This window comes from Botrytis cinerea, chromosome 12 (genome assembly GCF_000143535.2).
Source record: "Botrytis cinerea B05.10 chromosome 12, complete sequence".
NCBI classification, from domain to species: Eukaryota; Fungi; Ascomycota; class Leotiomycetes; order Helotiales; family Sclerotiniaceae; genus Botrytis; species Botrytis cinerea.
The window spans coordinates 181,255-209,231 of record NC_037321.1 but is presented as its reverse complement, the minus strand read 5'-3'; the positions used below and the strand labels follow the sequence as shown (position 1 = coordinate 209,231).

General features: G+C 43.7%; 11 protein-coding genes across 12 annotated transcripts; 8 read left to right on the top strand and 3 right to left on the bottom strand.

Annotated features, from left to right (window-relative positions):
- The first annotated feature begins 296 nt into the window (after positions 1-296).
- On the top strand, positions 297-1,409 carry BCIN_12g00590 (hypothetical protein). Its single transcript, XM_001557891.2, has one exon. It carries the CDS (start codon positions 418-420, stop codon positions 1,210-1,212), a length of 795 nt encoding a protein of 264 aa, XP_001557941.2. The 5' UTR covers positions 297-417; the 3' UTR covers positions 1,213-1,409.
- A 3,206-nt stretch (positions 1,410-4,615) lies between these two features.
- Positions 4,616-6,030, top strand: BCIN_12g00580 (hypothetical protein). The gene is made up of 2 exons (XM_001557893.2): positions 4,616-4,727; positions 4,786-6,030. The coding sequence occupies exons 1-2, from the start codon at positions 4,717-4,719 to the stop codon at positions 5,714-5,716; spliced, it is 942 nt and encodes a 313-aa protein (XP_001557943.1). The 5' UTR covers positions 4,616-4,716; the 3' UTR covers positions 5,717-6,030.
- A 607-nt stretch (positions 6,031-6,637) lies between these two features.
- BCIN_12g00570 (hypothetical protein) lies at positions 6,638-7,398 on the top strand. Its single transcript, XM_024696187.1, has 3 exons — positions 6,638-6,788; positions 6,850-7,084; positions 7,177-7,398. Exons 2-3 carry the CDS (start codon positions 6,874-6,876, stop codon positions 7,347-7,349), a joined length of 384 nt encoding a protein of 127 aa, XP_024551993.1. The 5' UTR covers positions 6,638-6,788; positions 6,850-6,873; the 3' UTR covers positions 7,350-7,398.
- A 688-nt stretch (positions 7,399-8,086) lies between these two features.
- On the top strand, positions 8,087-9,356 carry BCIN_12g00560 (hypothetical protein). The gene is made up of 2 exons (XM_024696186.1): positions 8,087-8,257; positions 8,306-9,356. Exons 1-2 carry the CDS (start codon positions 8,122-8,124, stop codon positions 9,148-9,150), a joined length of 981 nt encoding a protein of 326 aa, XP_024551992.1. The 5' UTR covers positions 8,087-8,121; the 3' UTR covers positions 9,151-9,356.
- Positions 9,357-9,713: 357 nt separating this feature from the next.
- On the top strand, positions 9,714-11,805 carry BCIN_12g00550 (hypothetical protein). The gene is made up of 2 exons (XM_024696185.1): positions 9,714-10,525; positions 10,617-11,805. The coding sequence occupies exons 1-2, from the start codon at positions 9,921-9,923 to the stop codon at positions 11,584-11,586; spliced, it is 1,575 nt and encodes a 524-aa protein (XP_024551991.1). The 5' UTR covers positions 9,714-9,920; the 3' UTR covers positions 11,587-11,805.
- A 164-nt stretch (positions 11,806-11,969) lies between these two features.
- Bchst3 lies at positions 11,970-16,847 on the bottom strand. Its single transcript, XM_001557897.2, has 2 exons — positions 15,899-16,847; positions 11,970-15,843 (listed from the first exon to the last, which is right to left on the bottom strand). The coding sequence occupies exons 1-2, from the start codon at positions 16,022-16,024 to the stop codon at positions 12,382-12,384; spliced, it is 3,588 nt and encodes a 1,195-aa protein (XP_001557947.1). The 5' UTR covers positions 16,025-16,847; the 3' UTR covers positions 11,970-12,381.
- Positions 16,848-16,951: 104 nt separating this feature from the next.
- Positions 16,952-18,409, top strand: BCIN_12g00530 (hypothetical protein). The gene is made up of 3 exons (XM_024696184.1): positions 16,952-17,723; positions 17,775-18,036; positions 18,087-18,409. The coding sequence occupies exons 1-3, from the start codon at positions 17,554-17,556 to the stop codon at positions 18,252-18,254; spliced, it is 600 nt and encodes a 199-aa protein (XP_024551990.1). The 5' UTR covers positions 16,952-17,553; the 3' UTR covers positions 18,255-18,409.
- A 501-nt stretch (positions 18,410-18,910) lies between these two features.
- On the top strand, positions 18,911-20,073 carry Bcprx2. Its single transcript, XM_024696183.1, has one exon. The coding sequence runs from the start codon at positions 19,303-19,305 to the stop codon at positions 19,963-19,965; it is 663 nt and encodes a 220-aa protein (XP_024551989.1). The 5' UTR covers positions 18,911-19,302; the 3' UTR covers positions 19,966-20,073.
- A 7-nt stretch (positions 20,074-20,080) lies between these two features.
- On the bottom strand, positions 20,081-22,595 carry BCIN_12g00510 (hypothetical protein). The gene has a single exon (XM_001557900.2). The coding sequence runs from the start codon at positions 22,542-22,544 to the stop codon at positions 20,430-20,432; it is 2,115 nt and encodes a 704-aa protein (XP_001557950.2). The 5' UTR covers positions 22,545-22,595; the 3' UTR covers positions 20,081-20,429.
- Positions 22,596-22,942: 347 nt separating this feature from the next.
- Positions 22,943-24,164, top strand: Bcump1. The gene is made up of 3 exons (XM_001557902.2): positions 22,943-23,161; positions 23,270-23,597; positions 23,764-24,164. Exons 1-3 carry the CDS (start codon positions 23,159-23,161, stop codon positions 23,892-23,894), a joined length of 462 nt encoding a protein of 153 aa, XP_001557952.1. The 5' UTR covers positions 22,943-23,158; the 3' UTR covers positions 23,895-24,164.
- Positions 24,165-24,264: 100 nt separating this feature from the next.
- BCIN_12g00490 (hypothetical protein) lies at positions 24,265-26,919 on the bottom strand. Of its 2 annotated transcripts, XM_024696182.1 has the most exons (3): positions 26,392-26,919; positions 25,212-26,297; positions 24,265-25,062 (listed from the first exon to the last, which is right to left on the bottom strand). In XM_024696182.1, the coding sequence occupies exons 2-3, from the start codon at positions 26,026-26,028 to the stop codon at positions 24,905-24,907; spliced, it is 975 nt and encodes a 324-aa protein (XP_024551988.1). In that variant the 5' UTR covers positions 26,029-26,297; positions 26,392-26,919; the 3' UTR covers positions 24,265-24,904. The 2 variants fall into 2 exon arrangements, with proteins under 2 accessions (XP_024551988.1, XP_001557953.2); XM_001557903.2 differs by lacking the exon at positions 26,392-26,919 and having other exon boundaries at positions 25,212-26,387.
- Between the last annotated feature and the right edge of the window lie 1,058 nt (positions 26,920-27,977).

Genomic DNA, 27,977 nt, shown 5'->3' with positions numbered 1-27,977 from the left:
CCATGGCTGAAATATTGATTGAGAAAAGTCTTTCATTTGATGAGTTAGCCGTGGCAAAGAAGGCAGCCATGATTTCCAGGTCTGCAAAGAACAAACAGAAGAACCCCTGTTTCAAAGCCTGATGTTCCAGCCGCAGGAAAATAACTCACAATCATGATTTTTCTGGACATGCTCTCGGGAAGTTGCATACGTATACGTATGATGTGGTTGAGACCACTGGATGTGTTTTTGTGAATAAAGAATCAAGAACCACAGTAAGACTAAATAGAATCCCGAAGAACTTCGACCAAGATATTGGATGAAATATTCGATCACTTACAGTTCCTATATCTATGAAGTGATTTCCAGGACTGATCAAATTTCAAAAACCAGTCACTCAGAAGAAATCACAAGATTACAACACGCAACTTGTCAAAAATGGTCTACATCGAAATTTCAATCGTGTTTGCACGCGATATCAAGTGCGATTGTATTACCAGATACAACGGACTCAGTCACGAAGCCGTCTTCCAACGCCGCTTCAACCCAGAAACCAACGACTTGTACGTCGATAGTCCAGCCGACATTCTCGGCACACTAGGCTGCTGCGGCGCTCTCAAAATCAAATCTCGCAATGCGGAAGGCGAGGTGACGATTGACGAAGGATCGCATGTAGTTGCCATCGACAGCGCATGCAAAACCACCGGACAGGAAGCTACTCGAGCTGCATATGGCGTCTATCGGGGTGATACCACACCTTGTAGCGTCTCTAAACTTGTCGACGAGCATCTCCCGCAGACTACTCAAGTGGCTGAGTTGCTCGCTGTGCGTACGGTTTTCAAACTGGCCGAGTCAGTTTTGGACGCTTATATTGCTCGAGGAGGAAGTGACGAGGGGGAACATAAGGACGCCGCGAGAGTTTCTAAGATCCTCATCATCACTAACTCGGCATATATCGTAGATGGGTTCGCGGATTGGATCTACAAGTGGAATGAGAACGGATTCAAGACTTCGACTGGCAAGCCGGTCGTCAATGCTGAGCTATTTCAAGAGCTGGACGCCTTGATTTCGAAGTTCAATCAGTTTCATATTCCTGTTTGGTTCTGGCATGTTAAGAAAGAACTTAATGCGTCGGCTGATGCGTTGGCTCGCATTCCTCTTTATGGAGAGCAAAAGGTTCCGGCTTTGGTTCCGTTTGTTAGAGACTACAAGAAGTTTCCTAAGAAGTGTTGAATGGTGTTTGATCGAGAGAGCTAGTGAACTAGCGAGATGGGCAGATTTTTTTTTTCTCTTTAGGTCGGATAAGAATATTGCAGGACATTGTGTGCATTGAGAAAACTTTGTTTGGTTTATGGTCGAAGAAGTTTCGTAGAGTCAGGAAGCATGTCGTTGATGAGCATTCGTTTGGTTTAAAATTTTGATTTCGTACATTCATTCATTTAGATTTTGTTAATATCAAAGTTTTTTCGTCATCATAATTATGCTCCAGCTTTAATGTTCCTTGAGAACTGTAGTGTTGAGATAAAATGACCATGTTTGTGAGTTTGAGCAACCTCCAGTAAACTTTTTGTTCAGAACTTACCTGTCGTGATCTCAATATACATATTTTTCAATGATAACAGCCATGACACTTACTCCCTTTATAATCTAATTACACTCTAGAAGCAAGAAAGGAACGACTATTGCCCAACTATGCTAGCCTAGGGTTCTCACGTTTTCCCTGGCTAACATTCTTTTGAAGGAAGACACCTCGCACTTGGAGCTGCATTCCAAAAAAATCGATTCGTCAATTGAGCTTCACATGAGTATTGATACTTAATCACCTACGGAATTCTCACCCTTTATGACGTCTTATTTCACGGGATTTGGGTCTTAACATTGACTAATGAATAAGTGATTCGATTCTTCAGTCATTAGTCGAGCACATGAGGGACGAAACTAATTGCACTTTAAAACAAGATAATACGTATACATGGCGTATTAAGTGTTCGGGTCTCAGAGACTTTTTATCAATTATCAATTATTCGCCTAAATGGAATGTTGGGGGCATGCTGCTTAAGATTCAGTATGCGGTTACCTTCGAGCATCATGTTGATATCATAAACCATTCAAGCGAGTCGTTACTTTCTTAATTTGCATTGTTTATTGGTAATGGGAAGTTGGAAATTACTCTCCGCTAAGCTTTATTCACAAGAGGCAATTTAGAAATTCATTTTCACTCTCTTTACAACTTGCATTCTTCAAACAACCTGCAGCATTATATTCAATTTTGGAAGCTTCGTATACAACTTTATCATGTCTTTAAAGCGTCCATTATGTCGTACGGATTCGCCATCCGAGTGTAGAACCTCCCCTCGCTGCCGAAAAATTTGGAGAGATGAATCCTACGACAATCTCTCAGAACAACCATGAGAAACTTTCTATCTATGCCAGAATCCTGTTATGTGTGGTTTGTTGACCTTTCGGTGCACGATGAGATATAGTGAACCAGGAGTTCGTAATGCAGCCTTTGAACCCAGCACAATGAGCTGTATACATCTTCGTAACGCACTTTATCAAAAGTCGTGAAAAGATTCCGATGAATATCCTGAGTGGAAAAATATGGAATCTCTGATCTTGATGCAATCGGTGAACCGACTATTCACCCGACGCAATCAACCTTCTAATATGCATGACAATGTCATGAGCTATGAGCTGAAGATTCGAAAGCGAGGTCCAAGAGAGCTAGAATTGCAGCACATGTCAGAGCTTGCCAAATACTATCACAGCACTGTCTGCATGCTGAATAATTGTGATCATCATGGGTATTCGGCTAATATGCAAAGTTTCCTTGCCGCAACATTCAACGATAAAATGAACGAGCTACTGTTTAGTTTGAAAAGCATCTTTCCCAGGAACCAAATTTTTCCTGGAACTCTAGTTGATGGGCCTAGAAATCTCTCTAACTGTCTTGGGGGGCTAAATGGCCGAATGAAAACGGATTTCTGGGCAAATAAAACAAGCAAATTGACCAATGTAGAACTTCTTCGATTCATGACTAGATGGGTGGAAAAAGAAGCTCTATTTCTTTACTTTGATTGGCACGTAACGTATGTTACATGCATGCGTTTGTTCATGAAGTTGCGTGAGGATTTCTGACCAGAAATCGAAGGAGCGCCGTCCGGAATGCCTCTTTATCCCAAGCTTTTGGATCTTGATGATGTGGCTAATGCTCTATTGAAACCGCTAGATAGGAGTGAGAGACTTAGAAAAGATGCCGTAATTAATAAGATTGCGCAAGGTTTTCAATGCGAGATTTCATAGGATTTTGAACGGAACGACGAGGGAAGAGTAACATCTGGTGATCAGAGTGGTGGATTTGTTCTTGGCCAAAAGACCTTGATACACAGTTTAGATGATTTAAATGGAGTTGAATCGTCCGTGACTTTATAGATATCCGAAGCGACTCGGTGCTTCGGGTGCCTCTCAAGGCGCACAATGAGCGCTAAGATTAAGTATTCATATTTCAAGAAAATTGTACCTGTTCTTATTTTTCTAGAAGTCCAAGGAGATTTCGTTTTAATCAGGTACTTGAGATAACTGCAACTATAAATGCACAAATTGACTCAACGATTCATTTCCTTCAATCATCAGAATCTCGCTAGCCCCACACATTCAAACGATCCAAAATAACAATGAAACTTTCAAGCCGAAGACCCCAAGAAAAGAGTAAGCAACATAAAGAACAAATTGGGTTTCATTACAAAGCAGCCACATCTCATTACAGCCCTCTGATTTTTAGTTTTCAACTCGCACTTGCGATTGCTGACATGTCGCCAAGTTTTGAGTCAGCATGGCTATTGTAACAACAAATTTTATGTGGATTCCTGAGGGATCGTCAGCTTTGATTTGGTGGTTTGTTGTTGTGATTGTGATAGAATGGGAAGGGAGATTTATGTTGGGATTTTGAAATGAAAATTGAAAATTGCAGATATAGAAATGTAGAAATGAGGGATATGAATAGGGTGTAGTGTGGTGTGGTGCGGTATAGTATAGGGGGATATAGGATGGATTAGGCGAGGATGAGAAATGATATTGTATGAGAGGGGGGCGGGAGGTAGTGGGAAGTGAAAAGAGGAGGAGAGACATGTTGGTAGTAATGGTAGGTCTCTGAAACGTGTGGTTGAACGCCTCAATCTTGGTTTATCCAGATATTAAATTTTTCGCCTTCGAGATTGGAGAGCTTGTGAATTGGTGTTTAAGTGAGAGATAGGATTTTTTGATATGCCAAGTGGAGTGGGAATTCCGTGGTGAATAGGCCAAGTGTGGCGCTCGTACTGTGATATGAGATTTCATATTCAGAAACTGTCGATGTGAGAGATTGGGTTGAGAGGAGTTGAGAGGCGTTGAGGGAAGTCGAGAGGAGGAATCGGTGTCTCAAAGTTTTAGGTGGGAGCCGATGAGATGGAAGGTGAGATGTGATTAGTGGTTAGGGGTTGAAGAAGTGATGGTGTTGACTTGGGAATGAGGTTTGATGTGGTGAGGTGGTTGTGTAAAAAGTATAAGTAGATTGAAATATCGTTGTCGAAGAAAGAAGTCTACACAGCACTCCAGTCCTTCACTTCAACAAATTCCAACGCACCCCACTCTCTTTCCAGTTTCTATCGCTTGCAGGATCATCAAAGTCTTCATTCATTCGCTTCAGATTCCAGATACCACACTCATTCCACATCTCGCTACACTTACACAATCTTCAAGATGCATTACCAGTACATCTTCTTTTTCCAAACTTAATCATCACCAATTCCAACTAACATGTTCTTACAGAAATCTTCTCATCGCTGCGCTCGCCATCGCAGCTCCCCTTTCTCTCGCCCTTCCTCTTGCAGAACCCGAGCCTGCAAAAGGCGCTCCGGCCACAACTAAATTACCCGAAAACCAAAACATCTACGCCAAACCTACTTGGCTTTCTATTCCTATCATTGACCCTACTAAACTCTCGATCTTTCCTACTCCTGCTCCTACGCAAAAGCCAGAACCTGTTACCACGAAAGGTGAGCAACAGGATGGACAGGACCATGCTACTAAGACGGTGAAGGGGGGCGAAGGAGGGCCGGCGCAGAGCAGTCAGATTTCTGCTACGCATGCTCCTGAGAAGCCAGAGGCCAAGGGAAAGGGAAAGGGAAAGGGAAAGGGAAAAGGCCAGAGGGATGTTGAGCAATTAGAGAATAGGGATGTTGAAGATTTGGATTTGGATTTGGAGATAGAGGGAAGATTCGTGGGTATGAGAGTTGAATTGGAGGGGAGAGCTGAAAGTGGAAAGTCCACAGGAGGTTTTACTAGAAAACCTGATCCGGCACCTGCACCTACCACAACTGCGAAACAAACGCAGAATTTTACTGGTCACCCAGATACTGAGCGGGCTCAAACCGCTACAGCCAAACCAACTCAGCGCTTCGGCGGCAAACCCGATGGACCAGAACCAACTGCCACCGGAAAACCAACTCAACACTTTACTGAAAAGCCAGATACACCACCTACAAAAATAATCAAAACTATGGAACCTGTAAATACCTCTATTGTTTTCACTGATAAACCAGAAGAAGACCCAAGAACATTCACCACCATGTACATTAATGGCGGTCAGGCTACCCCAAGTTCTGTTCTCGTCAATTCCTATGGACCGGTTAGTAGCATTGCTGTTGTGGTTCCTGTGCCAATTGGTACCGGAAAGCCTGCTGGCGGGAGAGGATCTTAGGCCTTCTCGTTCGAGGAGAGTGCGTTTCTTAGGGTTATGTAATGGGGGAGGAGTTTGTTGTACAGATGAGCGTGGGGAGAAGGGATGGAGAGGTGGTATTGCAGGTCTTGGAGGGCATTTTCTTTTGTTTTCGTACTGATTTCGGTTTTTGATATGAAGAAGTGATTGAAGGATATAATTTCGAGGATTAATTGATTCTGCTGAGTGGATATAAATGTTAAGAAAGATAGATGTAAAATATGAAAATTATGTTGGGGATACATTACTAGCCCATTTTATTGCGTATGTTGACTTTACAATGGATACACGAAGCAACATGAAGCTCCCGCCCCGGATGAGTAATTTACAGAAGTAGAACTCCTTTGAAGAAAGTTGTCTGGCCAAGAATAGATTTGAGCCTAGTGGTCGCGAAGCTCCGGGACCGATCATCTTACCAACGCTAAATTGTGGTTGCGCATTCTATTTCGAGCCACCAACTGGGTACTGGCTAACTAGTTTCCATTCAGTACGTGAAATAGGATGATATCTTCTGGTAAAAATTAACGTCACAATTCTTTAGGAAAGATGTTTTACTATAATTCCGATTCAAATATCTGGAGAATGGATGGTAGTGTGTGAGGATGATGTCATGCTCAGTTGACGTTTCTTAAGAAGTCGCATGTTTTGGCGGGGTATACGTTATGCTGAACGTTGCGGGCGGATCGGTAGTCGTATTTCTGAAATCTCCTGATGGTTTGCGATAATCATGGCGTCTTTCGAGTTTTCATGGTGATATATAACATGGAGGGAAGAGTGCGTCGTTCAATGACTCGAAGAGGATCATACCAACTATACTGTCCAACATCTTAAAATCATTCAATTAAATTATTCCGCTTCTCAAAATATGACATACAATATCACAGAAAAGGAGAACCAACCAGTGGTTTATAACCATTTCAATGGTACACATGACGAGATACTTTCTCGTTTCTGTGTTTCTGGATTATGTAAAGCTTGGCCTTCATACCGTGGGCTTTAGAATGCACGAATTATCGAAGTATGTTCACCAAAGAGGGTGCTAAGATCTGGACTTGTAAGTAACTCCATAATATCTCTGGGCTTTCACACCAAGGAATATACTGATAAGAGAATAGCGTGGAGTGGAGGGAAAGCCATTGATGATTTTATCAGCGTATCTAAAGAAAGGAAGGAAGAACGGAGATTTCAACATGCACCGCGAGAGTGGAAGATCAGTCGATCTCAATATTCGGCTTGGTCGAGCCATTGGAAAAATGAAGGCCACAATTACTCAAAAACTCGTTATTGATGACATCTCAATCGATGTAGAATGTGATTCTCAATCCATCTTCTGGTGTCTTATCGAAGATGGTAAATGAAAGGTTAAATACGATCGTTTGTTCTATGAGAAGGACAAGGTGATTGCGGCTGATGGAAAAACCTTCCGGCAATTTTCACCAAAGATGGGCTGGAGAAATATCCAGAGGGGTATAAGTATTTAGCTGTTGCACAGCATAAAATTGGATATGCGATCTTGGAGGATCTACCAACTATGATGGGGAGACCTTTTGGAAAGATGTATGATGGTATGGCAGGATGGTTGAGAGGCGAGGAAGTCGACCTAAACTGGGACTAAGCGGTTGTAACTAAAAGAAAGTTTGTGATGAGTATTAATGAATTTAGGAAGTAAATTGTATATATAACAAGAACAAATCTGATTCGCATCACGTATCAGCTCCATGCATCTGAGTAGAATGTCTTCATCTAAAGCTAAAAGATGAGGGATGTCTTGCAACTCTCGAAACTTCAAGAATGTTCCTGTGTAGAGCAATGCATTACAACCTATCTGTGAAAATCCAAGTTGAGACATCGAGACTGGTATGTGTGTTTTCAGTAAAACAGATAGCCGGGTGATATCGGCTTCGACGAAACTTGTGATCCATCCCCATTGAGATTGCAGTCTGAGCATACTCGGAGCTCAAACCAAACATGGTAGGACACAAGAGAAATGTTATCAGCATGCCGATAGCCTCAATATAGCAAACGACGCAACCGGAATTCATCGATGGCATATATTATGAGGCGCGATGATGTTATAGAGTCTTTCGAGGGATATGCCATTCAAGGATAGAAGTGAACACAGCATCCTCTTTGGTGAGCTTGACTTATTCGTGAGACGACATTCGTTATCGATCACTCAAGCCTACTCTGTATAGATGAAAAATTCAAGCACCCAGGTCCCGAATAGAGAAAAGGTTATCAGAGCGTTGAGATATGATATGACGCTAAGATATATCTGATGACTAATCTGATCCCCCCACATTTTACATGGGATTGGTGTCTCTTTCAAATTGATATTCGGATTTCAACATCGTCAAAGTCTCAATTCTCCCCTCAATATTGACACCATGGCTGCACAAAACGGATCTGGAAGCATCAGCAGTGACCCAAATGCTAACTCAGCATTGGGAGAAATAGAAAAATGGATCAAGAACAGAGATTCAACCAAGAAGAACAACTTAGTCGCCGCTGTAGTGGGATGTGGTGAGTCAGAAAATTCACATGATAAGGAAAATAACTTATAAAGTTCAGGAAACATGGGGAGTTCTATTCTGACTGGCATTCTTGCTGCAAATTCACTGCCAGATGCAAGGGATAACACACCAGTTTCACATATCATTGCTTGTACCAAGTCAGAAGCTTCAGCTTCCAGAGTATATTCGGCATCGAAAGAATCCAAGGCTGCAGATAGACTCGCTGTCTTTTATGATAACAACTTAAAAGCTTTCCAACTAGCTGATGTTATTATCCTGGCATGTAAGCCATATATGGCCGAGGAAGTTCTCGGAGCTCCTGGTGTCGGTGATGCTTTAGCAAACAAACTTGTCATCTCAGTTTTGGCAGGATCGACAACTGAGCAGTTGAAGGAGTTTGCATTCAATGGTAGCTCAGACACAAAAGGGTGTGCATTTGTCAGAAGCATGCCAAATCTTGGGGCACAAATCAAGGAATCATCAACCGTTATCTCAACTGGAACGGAAACCATTTCTCCAAAATACGAAGAAGCTATGAAATGGATCTTTCAAAGCATTGGTCAGTATACATATGTACCCGACAATGTATTCCAAGTTGCAGGTGTCCTTGCCGGTTGCACTCCAGCATGGTTTCTCACTGCCTTTGATGGAATTCTCGACGGTGCTGTTTCCGAAGGAATGAGACGAGACACCGCGACTGAAATTTTGGCTGGTTCTATGCTCGCAGCCGCAAAGTTAATTCAGAATGGAGAACATCCTGCTGTTCTGAGAGAGAAGGTTTCGTCTCCCAAGGGTACCACAATTCAAGGTCTGAAAACTATTGAGAAAGGTGGTGTCCGATCAACATACTGTGATGCAACCATTGATTCGGTTCAACACGGATTGAACATGGGCAAGAAGTAATTACTTTCTTGTTTTTTAGGGAGCGGGCCGAAACTTGTTAAATCGAATCGATATTGTGCTTGAAATTGGACGTCTTGGGGTATTCATGTCATTTATTTCTTGTTCCACTTATTACTGCACAGGAACATAAATCTGATAGATGGAGCTCGGGCTTCAATAAATAGACATCGTCTGAATAGACTATATTTTCATCGAAGTTCTTGCCAAGCTAGATATATCATTCCTGGGAGTGTTTTCTTTTAATTTGTGACACTAATATTCTCAGAGTCAAATGATAACGATCGGCAAACAAGTGGCTCAATAGACAGTTCGCCAACAGGTTTCTTGTACTACTCAGTAGATACCCCGACTGTGTCAAGGATCAGACGTCTACATGTGCCCCCTCGGTACTCCTTATCACGGAAAGCGAGTAGCCAAAAGATCGCCAGGTCGATCTGTACTTTAAAATCCATTCATCACTCAAACGCAGATTCCTATTTTGGCTTTATGCACATGAATGTCACAATGAACTAAACGATAAGGACCCACCGTCCTGATAAGGCAACATCATGACATTGATATGCGGGGTCGAAGTGCCATTACGAGGTGGATGCATGCCAATATGCACCCGCTGATACACGAATCAACTGTTGTGTATGATAATCGGGTTGATAGATGATGGTCTCCGGATGTATCACAGGGTTTATACTATGTAGGGCCCAGGTAATGTTTACTTTGAGACATTTGATCTCTTGGACTTTCCTTTCATCTTGAGTGTGCTATCTGCTTTTATGGAAATGTTCTTACGAAGATCTTCTAGATTACTCTCACCCATACCAAAGAGATATCATATACCATCTCTCAGACACTGTTCGTCCATCACCTCAACTATCTCTACTCAGAATGGGTTTCCACACACACCCACCCCGACCCCTCACTTCAGGGCTTCTCCAACCTCCGAGCTTCCACCCCTCTCCATAATGCCACTCCCTCTCCTCCTCAAATCCTACCTCATAACTTCGATTCTTGCCTCCCCCAAAATCATCACGTTCTTCCTTCCCCTCCTCAACAAACTCGCAAATTCCAACTCTACAATCTTGAATCCCGATAGAAATCCAGTGTTGCATATGATCGTCCGGAAATTCATCTATGATCATTTCATCGCCGGGGAAAATGCTACTCAAGTGAGAGCTCGAGTGAAAGAAATGAAGGGATTGGGGTTCAGCGGGGTGATATTGGGATATGCAAGGGAAGTCAATGTTTCTGGGGGAGAAGTGGGCGGAGGAGATGTACTAGGGGTGAGTAAAGAGGAAGGGGAGAGAGCCATTAGAGAATGGAGAGATGGACTCATGAACACGCTTTCTTTGCTACAACCCGGAGATTTTCTATCGCTCAAGTAGGTTTGCCTTTCCTCTCTTGAACATCAATATCAACATCAACATTTCCCAATTCTCAAAAACCAATCCACTAAACCACCCCACCTGTAGATTTTCCGGCGCAGGCCCCCTCGTTCTCCACGCTCTTCAAAATGCACTCCCCCCACCACCCCTCCTGCTACAATCCATGCATCTACTCCTCCGCACTGCCGCCTCCCAATCCGCGCGTCTCTGGCTCGATGCAGAACAACAAGACTTACAACCCACTATCGAATCATGGACCATTGATCTCATGCGTATCTATAATACCGGATCCCAAGCATTACTATACACAACCATGCAAGCGTATTTAAAATCCACACCTTCCAACATCCTAAGATGTTTACAACTCGCGCAAAAGGAAGATTGGGTGCTGGGGATAAAATTGGTGAGGGGTGCATATATCGCTACCGAGAAGCGGGAGTTGATATGGGGAAGTATTGAAGAAACTCATGAGGCGTATAACGGGATAGCTGCTGGTTTGTTAAGTTTGTCGTATCCAGGGATGGATGTCGAAAAGGACACTGCAATTTTAGAGAAAACAGAGGGAAACGAAAAAGGAAAAGAAAATACATATCCGCGCGCAGAATTATTCCTCGCCACGCACAACGAAGAAAGTATCAAGAAAGCCTATACCCTTCAAAGCTCACGGATCCTAGCCGGAAACCCCACGATTGAATTAGCATTTGGACAGCTCCAAGGAATGGCCGATGAGATAAGTTGCAGCCTGCTCCAACTCCGCCGCAAAGAATCCCAGGAATCGAACAGCGCATCGCCAACTCCCAAAAATCTTGAGAAATCAGAAGAGAAATCAAGACTAGCGCAAGCCTTGAAACCAAAAGCGTATAAATGCATGGTGTGGGGATCCACGCAGCAGTGCTTACAATTCTTATTGAGAAGGGTAAAGGAAAATGGAGATGCGCTTGGAAGGACGGGATATTGGGTTGAAGGGTTTAAGAGGGAGATTTGGAGGAGGATGAGAAGCGCTTCTGGAATGAAAAGGAGGAAAGCTTTCGAGAGTGCTAATGGGGGGATGAGTTGAACGAGGGTTCTGTAAGAGAATATCTGGTTCTGTAGAGGAATATCAAGGAAGAAAGGAGTTGTGAGTTATGAATACAGAGAGAGAAGTTTGAGGTTGGAGTTTACTATTTTACGATTTTGGCGCGAGAGGAGTGGAGCTCAGTACATGTTGTTGTGTTAATCCTGTTGTGATCATTATGATCTATACAAGAAATAGGCAAAAAAAGAATACCAGAAGTCACTTTATGATTCGTGCACCTGAAATCTGAACGTGACTGGCACCCAGTCTGATTGGGATATGAGGATGCGGCGCTCTCGATATAAAAGTAACAAAAGATTGACTCGTTGAAGTTTAATACTAACCTTGTCCGATTAGTACTGCACCAAATTCATGTCAGTAAGGAATGTGTGAATTGTCATATCTGATGATTTGCAGATGAGTAAATGCCATCTACCACAAGGAATCAAGTGATATCCCCTCGTTCCACGAATCTAAGAGCAACATTTCTCATCTTCCATATTGTCGATTTGCATGAGGATTATATCCTACCACCTGGATGAAATGCTGAACTACCATCATGAATATAGAATACGCATGTATATATGACTCCAATCTCATCTCATATGATTCTTGCAAAGAGTGCTCAATTCATGGTATCATATTCTCCACCATTCCATCCATTGGCCAAGCAAAAAACAGTCTATATATTCTCCACCCTAGCTAATGCCTAGCTAATCCAGTAAATCCATCAATTCCCTTTCAGTCCAGTCCAGTGTGTACAGTTCCAGCAATTCCAGTAATTCAACCGTCGACTATTCATCTATCATTACAAACAGCTCCAATACTCATTCTATCTCTATTAAGAACGACAATTGTGTCTCCAGCATTACCACTGCCACTCCCACTCACTCCTATGTCCTCAGAACCGATCTCCATACTGTTCCGCTTACTTCTCGTTCCATAGGAATGTTTTATCGCCTGTACTTGTCTCGACTGCACCACAATGGTATTCTGATCCTTTTCCAAAGCTGGTCCAAGCAGCGAACTAGCCCTCTCCCTCTCCCCTATATCAATCATCTTTCCCTTTCCTTTCCTCAAATCTTTCCTTCCAGATTCTGGAGATCCAGTTGGAGGCAAACTACTCAAGCTCATTCCTTTTATACTAATACTAGAATCTAACAGTCCACGCATATTTGGCAGACCAACTCCTTCCAACGCTCCATCTATGCCAACATCTGAAAAAGATCTCTTGTATCCAATGCTGTTCCCTGGTACATTTTCAGCAAGTTGTTCAAATGGTACTCTGCCGCGCAAGTCTTCTAGAAGGTCTTCGGAGAGCGTGTTGTTGGTAAGTCTGCGGACGATTTTCAAGAGAGAATCCTCTAGCCAAGCACCACTGCGATGTGGTTCAGTTGGACGCGTTTTCGCAGGTGTGCTGTCAGGGATAGTCTTCCGTCTGTGGGATTTGCTACTTGTGGAAGCTGTGGGAACTTTGATAGACGATGAAGCTGGGAGAGATTTCCGACCTTTTCTAATGGGTAGTACTGACGATCGAGACTTCTTAATCGGTTTGTTTTCTGGTATTTGTCCAGTGGAAGCTCTGAAAGGCCTACGATCAAAAGGTACCCAGTACATCGGCCGTGCCGATCCATTTCCTTCGGCATCCTTGAGTTTTCGAAGGTCGTCAAGGATCTTAAACGTGAAATGGACTGCATTGGTCTTGTCGTCTCTCTTGCACTGTGGACGGTATGGTGGTATTTTATCAGATGGATTACGCTGTTTGGGAGGGGCTGGGTCCTTGCTGGAAGCGTTTTGTGTGACGTTTGTGTATGGCTGCCAGATATCACTTCGTCTCTTTTTCAAATCTAGCACCCATGCGTCACAGTCCCATTCTACCCAATAATCAATCACGTCACCCCATTGACTCTCGGGTGGCTTTGTTTGATTAACGAAAATGACGCTTCCTCCTCTAGCATGTACAGCTTGTGCGAATTCTTTGACCATAATCTTGAGCCCGTGAACTCTCAAACTAGTACCAAGAATAAGAAGAACATCTGGACCTAGTTTTAAATCGTGAATGATTAATGGTCCCACCAAATTTGCGTGCGGATGTTCTTCTCCATAAAGAACGATATCAGGCCTTAATCTCCCCACAGCCAAGCCTCTGCGACCTTTGTCTTGACGTGATATAGAGCTGGAAATACAAGAAGGACAATCGGGAGCAGATCCAGCCATTGTAGTAGTCTCCCTATCTTCCTCATCCCAACTAGTAAGCTTCGAGCATACACCACATCGCAATTTACGAAGTGACCCGTGTAGCAAAACGCACTCTACTCCAGTTGCAGGAGGGGTTTCTTTTCCTCCTCGTTCATCTGTTCCAGCTGTGAGTGATTTCCCTTGGATTTTGGTTTGAAAACGCGTGCGATCACCCGCGCCAAGTTCGAGATCCGTAGTGAGTCCTTCGCGTTCTTCGAGGCAATCGATATTTTGTGTGTAATTCCGGACGAGGCGACCGTTGTCTCTGAGAGAGCGGATAAATTGGTGGGTGGTGGTGGTAGACTTGACATCGTTATAAATCCTGCGACGAAAATTGGAAATGAACATGTAAAATATGGAAGTTGAGAAAGGGTCGGACCAAATGACTGAGTCAAATAGATCCTTTCCTTTGAGATTTGGTAATGTACGTGAAGATGATTGAGACGATTGTGAAGGAGGTTCTTCAAATTCGGAAGCAGTTGTGACAGAACTGACTTCACTCAACAAATTTCGTTTGCTGTTGTTGTTGTTATTGTTGTTGCTGCTACAATCACTCGATGAAACTGAAGGCGTGGCGCTGCTAGTTGTAGATACACTTTCAGTATTTGTGGTTGAAGAGAGCTTGCTGTTGGAAAGTTCAAGTGCAGGTGTGTTTCTTCGAGAGGTTTTTCTGGGAAGTGAAGAGGATTGTTCTGTCAGTGGTGGAGGTAAACTATCAGCTCGCGATCTCATTGATTGTCGTGAAGTCTTGCTTTCAATAATTGAACTGGCGACAGAAGGTATAAGTGATGAGGACCTTTGAAGTGTTCGTGATTGTGAATGAATAGATTCCTGGTTGGTGGTTGAGGCTTGAATTGTTGACCGAAGACTACTCTCACGTCGCAGCGAATTTGATAAGGAAGAATCGGAAGAAATTCTTGTTGCGTTGGAGCTTTCTTCTTTTGCTATAGGTAAGGGAGAGCTTATTCGGAGTGAACGTCGAGTTCGTTTTTGTTTATTATTGTCAATTGACTCCAAGTCTTGGGGCAACCGAGAATTTTCCGATGAATATTGAGATGAATATTCACTCGATTCTTGAAGCAATTGTTGTGAAGCATTTTCTTCAGTATTGGACCCTTCCGAATCGAGCTCCATCTCCATTGAAGGATTTAGCTCTCCATGTAATTTAGTATCTTCGATTTGAGACACTCGTCGACTGGGGTTCTCAGTGGTAATACATTCAACTTTGGATTTGGCACATGGTTCACAGCTTGGTCGAATATCACCACACTTTATCTTTCGAACTCGACATCTATCACAGGCGCGAATGGCCCGAAGTTTGGAAGACTTGCCCTTGATGTTTGGTTTCGGCGATTCAATCTTGATACCATCTTGTGCTAGAAGAGAGGTTCGAGACCTGGAAGCTTGCCTTTTCGGGGGCAACATGTGTGATTTGCTGATAGGAGTAGCCTGCGAGAGAGAATCATGCAGATTATGAGCAGGTTGACCCTGCGAACTTGGTTTCGGAGATTCTTTGATAGGATTATCCTGCACCGAAGAAGCATTTCGAGTTTGACGCTTCGGGGGTAATATTGCTGATTTATTTATTGAATTATCGTTTGTGGACGAGGCATTAGAATCTATAGTCGCCGTCACCAGGCTCGATCGCTGGGATTCATTTTTGAGATTATCCCGTACCAAAGGGATATGCCTACGAGAACTCCTTCTCGATGGAGCTAGAGCAGGTGTTTCTGGTTGCGCTGAAGGTTCTTTTGACGGCGATTGAGAACACTGCTGAGAAGACTGCTCGGAGGACTGCTCGGAGGGTTGCTGAGAGGGCAATTCAGATGATTCTTCCGGTGGCAGCTCTACCCTTACACCATCAGCCGTCACAAGTTCATAATAATAGCGCTCCGTGACACGTCTTTTCTTCTTCGGTCGATCATCAATATCATAATCATTAATTTCCCAAGGCGGATTCTCCAGTGCAGCATCATATTGGGCTTGTATCATGGAATAGAGTCCATGTTCGGAACGAAAGTCCTATTTGCTGGGTTAGCAGGAGTCCAAAGGGTAATTCAGGTTCCAATCCACATACAGGTATTCCGACATTCGTACTGATTCCAGCTCCTGTCACAACTACAACCTTCCTTGATTTCGCAAGGATGTCTGCGATTTCCTGCAATTCAGCAGCAGAGGTTGGTAAGACATTGATTGTTGGCATTGTTGCGGCAAGATAAACAGACTAATACTGCTCTGTTCCTCTCCGTCTCCTCCTCACTTCCCAACGAATTCGAGTCTGAGTTGATTGCGCTCCGAGTCTCGAGATTCTGCTATTGAACTCGTACCTTGCGCTAGTTGAATATGCGATCAAGACGGTGTGCCTAGGCTTCACTTCCAGTTCAGGTCATTTCGAATAGAGCGCACACCATGTAGACGAGGGGGGATCGGTCTATGTCGGCTAATTGTTGTATGTGATCAAATCCAGGTCCTCGTGGTGAATGCTGGAATACTGATCGATCTTAAGCCTCAGAACCTCACTCTAGCCTTGTAGAAATGCAAATAACTCAATCAAATCCCCTTAACTAACGCCAATGAACCCAAGCTGATATTTCGTTTCGCGACTTCGATGCGTTGTCAAACGGTGGGTAATCGCTGAGAAAAGTGGTTTTCTAATTGCTCAATTCGCCTTGTAATATTGGCAGCACTTCGGAATCAAGAACGCCAGGTATTAACTAGCTTTAATGGCAAGCTCTTCCCTCCTCAAGGGGTGAATATCGCAGATGGTTTGAGATTTGACGCGCAGCAGGATCCCTGAACTCCCCAATTCCCGGTGTATTGATATAAAGCTTGAGTCGATTTGTTCTCCAAGTATTTGGTCCCCTATTTCTCCATCTAAAGTCTTTGGGAGTGGTTGAGCTAGATCGATTAGAATCCAAGGAGAATCTCATAAGAAACAGGTTGTTGATTGTGATGTTTACTTTCATCTAAAGTTTCTTGTCCTTTGTAATGGTAGACGCGATGTGTTGCCGACCCCGACCCCAACCGCGTTCTGCTCCACAAATTTGCCAGCCCGTTTGTTTCTCACGTGCTTCGATTGACCTCAACATCTTGAGTCTCACTCAATAATTTTTATTCTCTGACGTTGACTGTCAACAAAATTACCATGATATTTTGAAATAGTTCAAACTTTTGCATTTTGATTTACTGTACCAAGTGGTACAAGACAGCATGCAGATATTACTCATACTCTCTAGTGAAAGGTATGACAAGATGGCATAGCAGAAGTTTGCTGCTTGTCTATTCATGAAACTACTAGATCTGCTGTTCGCTTTGTCCATCTCAATCCTTGTGAAACTACGACCAGTTCTCTCCACCTTCTAAGATTGCCTTTCTATATATATAGTGTTTGCAGAACAAGCAATGAACTGTGCAGACATTGCTGTCATGAACATGACCAAATGTGACTCCTTTCTAGGGCGGGGAAAATAGAGGCTATGATTCCAATTGCTGGTAAACCCTCACAAACTATTCAATTTGCTATGCTCTGTTATACTGGTCAAGTGAGCCTTATAAATTTGACAACAGTTCAACGAGCAAGCTTCGAGAGTGTTCAGTCCAACCAAGTCAAACCCATGTCTAGCAACCTGTATATGTAGTCATTATGCGATGATGGTCTTTGATGTCTTGTCCATACTTTTCTTACATTCATCTAGTTGGTTTATAGATCAGAAATCACTTCTTAATTCCACCATGCCAGAAAAGAAGAAGAATCTACAATTCATTTGGCCCAAAGATGGTCCCAAAGGTCGTGGTCATCGAGGATTTCTGGGAAGACTCAATAACGTTGTGACGAATAAGGGACCAGATATCTTCGTCGGGAAACAAGGAAGCAGAATTAGTCCCGATCGATGGCAAAATTGGTAATTTTTGTGGCAAAGACATTATATTCGATCTAGCTGACTCTCCATCAGGGATTCATACCACGATGAACATAAACATAAACAAGAAGTGACCGGAGCATTCTCGAGAGATTTCAAAAGATATGATCCACATACACGGAAATATGTTGAATGGGAACAAGCTCAAGATTGGAACGGTTATGGAATCGGAAATCATGCATGGGAATATCCACGTTTAACTCTGGATGAATATAACAAAATTTACAAGACATATCATCGGGGTCGACGAATTGATCCTTCCAAATTCAAAGATTGGAATCACAGCGGTCCTAACGCATGTCTCCTCTTGTGCATAGAGTTATCAGTGGCTGACGAATGATGCAGAGATTCCGACAAGAATACGATAGTTTTTGGCAAAGTGCACATCGGACGGGAGAGAATTATAAATATGGCTGGAACTATTTGCGCGGACAGAATAATCCGTGGTTGAGAATGCATCAACAATGGCCTACTGACCTTGATACTTGGATGGCAATACGTGGGATGTGGTAGGCATGTATGATGGATGATGTTAAGAGGTGGATTTACATAACCAGGAGATTTATTAAGAATGATTCTCTTTATGGTTCAGGGGTGAAATTGTTGTTCAATTTGCATATAGATTTTGACAAAGCATGTCTAGTCTTGAGTATCACAAAATTGGGACATGATGACTAGACCTCAAGTCCAAAATGTTTATTTTCGATTAGAAATACTTCCAACAAGACTCGTTCTTTTCCTTCCATCAGTTACGACAAAGGTCTCATGCATTCCTAGGTACCATAATCCAATGAGTCATTATTCATCCCAAGGATGCAAGGAGACACATATCTCCGGCTTACTTTATCTCCGGATCTCTAGCCGTCAGCAAGCACACAATACAATATCTACCCATGACCTAGAATCCCATAACACTCCGGTGCGTAATCCACGACAAACAACGAATAAACCACAAACCATCAACACCATTTCCCCAAAATGCAACGATGTGCTTACACACACGTAAGATTCCCCACCTACCCACCCACCAATCAATCCCGCGTTTGGAATCACAATCGACAAATCCAGATATTTCAGTTCTCCCTTCCCCCCTTGTATGCATTAATAATACAAGATCTGTCAGCTTCTCCTCGCATTAATACCAAAAAGTTTCGTATACACATAACTCCGGTTGGATAACCGATCGATCAATCCGGTAGGCGACTTCCTCTCACTGCTCGACTAGAAGCACAAATTGAGAGAAGTTGTTTATCTATGCCCAATGATGAGTGTGCATATGATGTGACGGTGAGGGTTATAAAAGATATGATATCCTATCCGTGTTGAAGAGATGAATGAAAATATAGACAAGAATCTTTGCATTTATCTCATCTCATCTCATCTCATCTCCAATACTTGTTTCTAGAGACGTTCTCCAATATCACTTTGTTGAAAGATCGGTAGCAGCACAAAACATTACACCAACCACATCACATCCCTAAACAGAAACACATACACAAACCCCCAAACCCCCAAGCCCACCAACCCCACAGTCCCCCAGTCCCCCAGTCCCTCCACAACCATGTCACTCGCCTCGCAACTCTCCTCCATAACCACGCAATTCGAAGCCAACGCGCCCACGGCCCTCAAAAACACCATCAACAAAACCAACACACAATTCCAACAAACCTTTTCGCCCTCGCTCGCGCTCCAACCCGGCCGTCCCTTCCCGCTCACCACCCTCCCCAACGCAGTCGGCACCCCCATCTCGATCCGCACTCTCCTCCTCGCAAGCCCCCTCCTCATAACCTTCTACCGCGGCTCCTGGTGTCCCTTCTGCAACCTCGCCCTACACAGCCTGCAGCAGCACCTCCCCCTCTTCACCGCGCACAACATAAAACTCGTAGCCATCAGCCCGGAACTGCCCGACACCTCTCTCAACACCGTCGAGAAACACAGCCTCGAATTCGAAGTTCTCTCCGATGTCGGAAACGCACTCGCGCGGGAATTAGGGATTTTATTCCAGCAGCCTGAGGAGATGCGCTCGGTATTCGAGACCTTTGGTCATGATATGGAGAAGAGGAATGGAGATGCGAGTTTGGAGGTGCCGGTGCCGGCGACGTTTTTGGTGGGGAGAGATGGGGTTGTGAAGAGGAGGTTTGTGGATCCGGATTGGACGAAGAGGGTTGAGACGAGTGAGGTGTTGAGATGGGTGGAGGAGTTGGAGGGGAAGGGTGAGTTGTAGGGGGGGTTGGTGAAGAGTGTGCTTGGGTTTGGTAATTGAGGATAGATCAGAAGTTTAATTTGATATGGAGTGTGATTAAAGACTGGAATCAGAAATGAGAAAGCTTTATTATCAGTAAATAACTTGAATGATTCGCAGGGATGTGACTTTGATTCCCGCGTTATGGAGAGTGTCTGGCTAGTGTATCTCAAATGCCTGATGGTAGAGATAAGAAGAGTGTAAAAGAAGATTTGCAAATCCTATATCATGAATGTTTGACTGTTTGTCTGATGGAAAGATCCTTCTACCCTACTCTACACAAACAGCACAAACAGCACCAACAAACCAATCTCTAGTATCCCACGATATCTCTCTCCCTCATCATCCGAAAATTTCCACATCTTCGATTCTATTACATCATCTCTCCTTTCTCCTCTCCTTTCTAATTTAAACCTTTTCCAACATCCCTCTTCAATTCCCAACCACTAACTCCCCAAGCCCCAAATTTCCCCCCACCTTCTCCAATTCCCCTCAATCGGCCCATCCAGCTTCCCAAACCGTGCTCCTTTCCCCGTGTTCGCCTCCGGTAAACAAATCCACTCCCTCACACTCCCCGGTATCTCTTCTCTCACATGACTGATGCAGAGAAGTGCTTGGTTCTGACTCAATCCTTTAACCTTCACTTTCCCTTCCTTTGAAACATTTGACTCGACAATCTGAAGATTCTTCGTTGTGGTTTCCACATCATTAGCAGATTTTTCGTGTTGAATGTGTGCAAATTGTTTTTCTTCGCCGTGGGCTAGGAATAAAAGACATTTATCACGAACGCCATCATCCATACCGCTAAATGCTTCATCTAGAATAACTAAATCTGGTGCTTTGATTATGGCCCGTAGAAAGAGTGCTACTCTTTGAGATGAAAATGGCATTTCGCGAAACAAAACATCATCAGCCCATGATAGAGATTCATGCTCATCATTTTGACCAGTGACTCCTCCTAATCTCAGATCTTGTTCAAACCATCGCAATGCTGAATCTATGCGTTCATTTGCATTAACATTCAATTTTGGTATCCCCATAAAAGTATCCGCCCAAGCATTGGCGAGAACTTTCCTCAGAGTTAAATTGCGAGGAATATGATTATGAATTTCGGGACTGGAGTGACCAATTCTGGATTGAAGATCAAAGATCGATATTCCAGGCTTGCCAGGTTCTGGTAATCTAGATTTTCCAAATAGACGAATAGGAAGAGAATATGTTTGGGGGTGATCAGAACATATCAAAGATAGAAGAGTTGTTTTTCCAGAACCGTTGGGTCCGAAAATACCCCATCTTTCACCTCTTTTAACGTTCCACCACAAACCATCTTTTTCGACACCATCTACTGTTTCAGTCCAGTTACCAAGAACAGATTTATCTCCATACTTCACCCGGGCACCTTCCATCTCTATGAGCGCTTCACCTGTTTCTGATGGCTTAACATCATTCAGAGGGTAACCATCACGGCTCATTGGACCCGTCTTTTCTTGAATATCCTCTCGGATGACCGTAGAATTGCCACTTGTAGCCACGCTTTCCTCAAAGCTAGGTTGTTCAATTCCCTCCAAAGTTAACTTCCTCCCAATCTCCTTTAAAGACGACGGCGTCAAATGAATATTCAAACTATCACTTCCATCCCCACTCCTCTCAACATGATCTCTCAATTGACCCAAAACATCATCCTTTGGTCCCAAGAAAGCAACTTCACAATTCCCCTTCAAATACACCAGATCCGTAATCCAGTGCGGTATAGGATCCTGCGGTCTCAACGACAACACAAGTCTCGGAGTGTTCGCCTTAGCCAATCGATGCAACATCGGACTCAAAGTCAACAAGGTAGGAGGATCCAAGCCCATAAACGGTTCATCCAAAAGCAAAACTTCTGGATTCTCCAACAAAGCCCTCGCAATCCTCGATCGTCTCGTTTGTCCATTGCTCAGATTCGATACCGGCATGTTCAATAACTCTCCCAGTCGTAAGTCATTTATCACACGAACAAGTATTTCAGGATCAAATCCATTGCCATCTATCTTCGTTGAAGGGTTGAGTTCCGTATTCCCTTGCAAATAATCCCACACGCTGAAATCTGTATCCTCTCTCCTCGACTCATAGCGCGCACTCAAATATGCATTTTTCGGAGCCTGTTTTCCTAGTCCTTGTTCCCCATCAAATCCTACATATTTGATCGCCTTGGTTGGAGTTCGTGGCTTGGAAGCATCGCTGCTAAGATATGGATATGATCGCGCAGTTGGCGGAATGCATAAAAGTCCTCCTCTTAGAACCTGCAATAATGTAGTTTTGCCAGACGATGAAGCTCCGAGTATAGCCCAATGTTTCTGGCGGTCCGAAAAAGAAGGGATTTCAAAGTTCAATTTCTCGAATAAGGCAGGATTCGCATGCCCGGGGACATGATGAGAAGAATTTGGATGATGTCGATAAAATGTGCCATTGTTGATCCTAACGATTGGCGGATGAGCTGTACTTGTACTTGTACTCGTGCTTGTGCCATATCGACGCAGCGGCAGCAAAGCCTTGCGATTCCATATCATCGGTCTCCCCATTGCGTCCTGGTACAATTGGAGTTTCCATCTTGGAGAAAAGAGTTGAGTCACTTGTAAAAAAGGAAAGAGGGCCGACCCCGGAACGCGGGGAAAGCTTTTGACGATCCACCATTAAGCCTGTACCTGAACTTACTACCTATAAGCCAGTATGTGTAGGTTATTTTTCAGTAGAAATCGAATCACCAGAAAACAGTATACCTGTCCTCACTTTGACATAGTAATTCAATCCAAGTGCCGAATACTTAAAACATCAATTGAATCAATCTAGAGTAAAGGATTCCGAGTTGTGTTACCCAAGCAAGCTACTCATTATTTTGGTGGTAGATAAAGCTGATAGACAAATACCAAGCATCCTTATCAAAACCTTAGCGGCGCTTAAATCCGGCCCGTTCCATTTCGCGCTTACACGTCTTCCACAGGGCAGCCTGAACTGAAGCTCTGTACAATCACACAGCTCGTCCCTCCATCATAATACATACACACATCCCGAATTCCAGCTTTCCAACCACAACTCTCAACGAGTAATTTCAAACCTTCGACTCTGTCCGGAATCGACAATTCGAACATTTCACTCTACTTGGTCTCTAAATTACAAACAAGATAAATAATTCATCATGGTGAGTTTCCCATTCTCTAACTCCATCTATCTACCTACACCTACATCCCCAACACCTTCTCTTTCCCCCTCCCTCCCCCAAACCGCAACCTAACACTCCCCTCACCAGGCAATGCGCATCGCCCCCGCCGCCTCCCACACCAGCACGCACACCCTCCTCCAAGAAGCCTCCCTCGGTGCGCCCTCGGCCCCTGGTCTCCACGACACCCTCCGCCACGGAGTCGGTCCAAAACAAAGCAGCTCACTCTCCAGCCTCCCCGACTCCACACACCCACTCGAATCGCGTCTCAAGAAATGGGAATCCACGCAAGAAGCCCTCAAGATGGCCTCTCTGCGTCGCACTTTTGGCATGAGCGAGCCCATCCGCAGAGGTATGGAATTGAAGATTACGAGAGAGGGCGAATGGAGACCGCTTGCGCTTGGAGGTGGTGGTCCGGGTATGTGTTTATTTTATTTGTGTGGGTTTCTTTGATGCTGGGGATTATGTGATGCGATGTAGAGAAGAGTAAAGAATCGAGAGAATCGCAATCGAAGGCCCTCTGCGAAAGGAACTCAAAATACAATACGATATCAAAAGTCCAAAGCTAACATCTACAAATCTAGGACTCCACGAGGAAATCCTACGAGGATCCGACACGACGATTAGCTGGGAAGATGTATTCAAAGGGGACGAGACAAGGACACTACCCGGTTTCCACGAGGAAGTGGAGAGGAAGGTTAAGATGGGTTTCTAAATTAGATGTGGGATTTCTATCTCTCTATTCTGACTCTGAATTACGATGGGGTGAAAGGTGTATGTGGATTTAATACAAGCAATCGAGTGTGATGGACGCATAAGTTCATCTTGCAATGAGAATGAAATTCATGAATGGTAGCTGGGCATCTGGAGAGGAGAAAAGAAGAGAGCTACTTGCTTGCTTGCTTGCTTGTATTTTCATCTTCATATCACACAAACACCAAATCTAAATGTGACAACGTTGAATGAACAATACCATGCCGTACCATGCCATACTAGGTACACAACACCATAACATGACTTCCTCGTAACATCCATACAATGTGATCATCCAATGTCTCACAGAAGCTCTCGCCAGCACAATCAAGTCAAGCAAATGAACATTCGCTCTCGCTATCCAGAACATCATCTGTACTGTATTGCTCCTAATGAATTCCTAAGTTCCCTTTCGAATAGTTCACCTTTCCCCCAAGTCCTAACCATATCGCTCGCTATCAATCAAAACAATCAAAAAACAATCAATTCGCCATTTCATCCTCTGCTCACCCTCCCGCCATCTCTCACTCCATGCGCAGTTTCCTGATGTCCTAAAATCCATATATGATCACACATCCATCTTATTATACACAACGCAACAACACGACATACAACCTGCTCTCATTCTCGCTCATTCCTCCACCCGCCCAAATCCTGTATTAACAAAGCTCCACATCCGATATGATGCCATGACCCTTTTATTTGAAAAACGCTCGATAAACCAATTAAAGAAAGAAATATGGGGAAAAAACCACCCTTCAATCGAATCAAACCCGCAACGCCATTTTCTCGCTTGTAATGTACCCATTCCGTTGGGTGACTTCGGTTGTGATGTATATGCTTGGTTGTATCTTTGTTCAATGAATTGGAGTCATGTACACAAATAGATTCCCCTTCCGATGCTTTCCATAGGCAGAATTCGAGTTGTAGTTTGTAGTTGGTACGAAAGTGATAACTTTTAAATGGTCGGATTCAGAGGATGACACATCTGCATCCAGCAGTGCTTTCCCCATCCTCTCCTCTTCCTCGGCCCATGGACTTCGCTTTTGATGCATCTTCCTCGTCGACTATATCCTGGGGTCTGATAGTCATGTGTACCACGTTTGATGTTTCGGGGTTGAATTTACATGCTATGAGGAGTGGGGTGTTAGCTAAATGTATTGTAACATTGACAAATTCCAGTCTTTTTCATATAAATATATTAAACCAAGAATTCCAAGTGCCTCAGATATCAAGTCAAGGCACTTGGACATATAAAATGTAAATCGTCAGAACGTACCTTTTAAAGGATCCTTATCATCCAACAGCCTCCCAAAGAATATCAATCGTATACTACTTGGGCTGCTTGGCTTTGTTTCCCATTCGTCTCTCCATTCCCTTAATATCAACTCCTTGAGCGTATATACACTGATAGTAAGAGGGTCCTTCTTTCCATTCTCTGTAACACCTGGCACCGCAACAGAGCGTTTGGTCAAATATTTCTCATCGATCTTATATGGATGGCGCGCGCCAGATGTAAGTAGCAAGGTGATCAAGAGTCTAGGCCCTCCGTCAGTAGGTGGTGGTGGCGTTTTGGTATTTTCAAGAGAGGGGCCGATAGCTTCCGAATTCATTCGTGGTCGCGAAGTCGACGATTCTTGAGCGTCGGAGGATGATTCGATGGCAGGTGCTTTACCTTCGCTTTTTGACATTGTTGGTGGCGGCGCAGGCGCAGGATCAATAGATGAGGTTTCTTCGTTCGTAACGGGTTGTGCGGTCAATGCTTCTTGTGATGTTGAACCATCATCCCCAACAGACGCATTTTGGTTAGATGAGTCCACCATCTCTGTCGTCGTATTTGTTGTTTTTGTTGTTGTTGTTGTTGTTGTTGCGGGTAACATTGAAGAAGACGCTGATGGATAGGATGGATAATCGGATGTTATTGGAGATGTTTCCGGGATCGAAATATCATTTAATAGACCCGACGTTCCTGAGACAAGTTTTGACTTTTTTGAAGTGTCAAGTTCATCCATCTCGACTGGAGCCGTATTGGGAGACAAATTTGTGGTTTGAATGGGATCGAGTCCATGAGCTGCGGGCGATGTCGAAGTCATCATGGCGAATGGATTGGATTGGTTGGGTTGGGTTGTTTCTGAGGTGCAGGATGAGAAGTGGAAACGGGGTATCTTAGCATCCAATGCCCCATGTAAAATGTATGGTGAAAATGGGGGGATCCACGGCTTTAGGCGGAACACGACGGTGATTGATTGATATATCTGGGGAAAGCCGTTTCTTTCATGTACGAAGTATCGTTTTAGTTTGAATGGGATGGAACTGGAAATGAAGGTATTCCAAGTATTCCAAGTATCCGAAAGATGGCGGTTGTCTATATGCGAAGAAGAGTTAAAGAGAGGAAAATCAGGATGGAGAATGGAAAAGGGAATACGAAGGAGAGGGGAGAAGCAGCAACAAATACATACCAAATACAATATATAATACGACCTTGATTTGTATCTTGTAATTGATTCTAATTGGCTTTCACGAATTGGGGATTCTTGGTATGATCGTTAGGGATCCATTGACTGTTGATCCTTTGTGGTGCAGATTTGGAGGGATATTCTCAGATGTGATGGCTCGAGAATGGGATACAATGCAGCGGACTTTGGTCGAGTACTGCTGTGTACTTTGTATATATTGAGGGTGTGTTGAGTGTGAGGATGTTTATGTTGTATGTTGTATGTGTGCGTGTGCGTGTGCGTGTATGTAGATGTAGACGTAGATGTGTATGTGTATGTGTGAATGAATGCATGCAGCAGTGTGTAAGTATGGAGATACGGAGGAGGTATGGATGGATGGATCAATGAACGTAGTCTAGTCCGCCAGTCAATCAATCAGTCAATCGATATTGATGTCTGTGAATTGTGCATCGCCCAACCAAGGAAGCAGAAAGGTTCAGGACCGATTAATACATAACAAGGAATAAGTAGACTGCACTCGGATCTCTCTTCACGTACTGTCCTGGTGTTGTATTGCGTTCGGCTTCTTCCTTCCCCTTTCCTGCGCTCTCCTATCTGTTTTCAGTCTTTACTTCATTTGCCATTTGCCATTTGCCATTTGCCATTTGCCATTTGCCATTTGCCATTTGCCATTTGATCCGACCTTCACTCTGACCTTCTCTGACCTTCCCGACTTAAGGTTAAAGTTCATCCGCCGGTAGGTAATGGCTAGGTCATTGCTAGGTACTGGGTATTAGATACGAGTACCTAGGTATTAATAATTCATCCACTGACTGGGAGGAACAACAGAATCTGGGGAAAGATGCAAGCCAGAGCCAAACCGATCGCATTGTATCATAATGTGACATCGCCGCTATCACTCAATTCTCATGCTCAGTCAGGATCAGTATCAATCATACGCTTTCAGGTCCGAACATCGAGCTATTTTCAATAAGAGATATCTACAACACCCTACATCACACTCGTCTCACGCAAATCCAACTCATTCTCACTCCAACTCCTCAGCTCATGGCTCATGGCTCATGGCTCATGGCTCATTCATGGATCGTGTTCTACAGCTCCTTACAGGTCTACCTTGTGCTTTTCTCGTCGTCAATACTTACCTCTCATGAACAATCAAGAGCACAAAGTCGAATCTCGTCCCTCTGTTTCATCTATTTCCCGAGGATCCTCTCTCATACATCACGCCAGCAAAATACTCCAATCGTGAGGGGAAACTGCTCTAACGCGTTCATGCAATAGACGATCATACCACAACAACAAGCACAACAGGCACAACAAGCACAACAGGCACAACAATTACTAAAGTCGAGTAGACCTTCTGAGAAAAAAAGAGATCAGCTGTCAGTGAGTATCAAATTCCATTTTTCGCGAATTGTGACCCAGGGAGAGATTCCAAGCGACAAAAGATCGGTACCAAACACGCACTGTTGTACGCTCAGGCGTAGAGAACTTTCGATGCAATGTTACACGCATCAACAAATATCTTTTACACACAGATTGCTATGTACGAGTAGGTTATTTGCATTTAAGTTTCCAAGAACAATTTG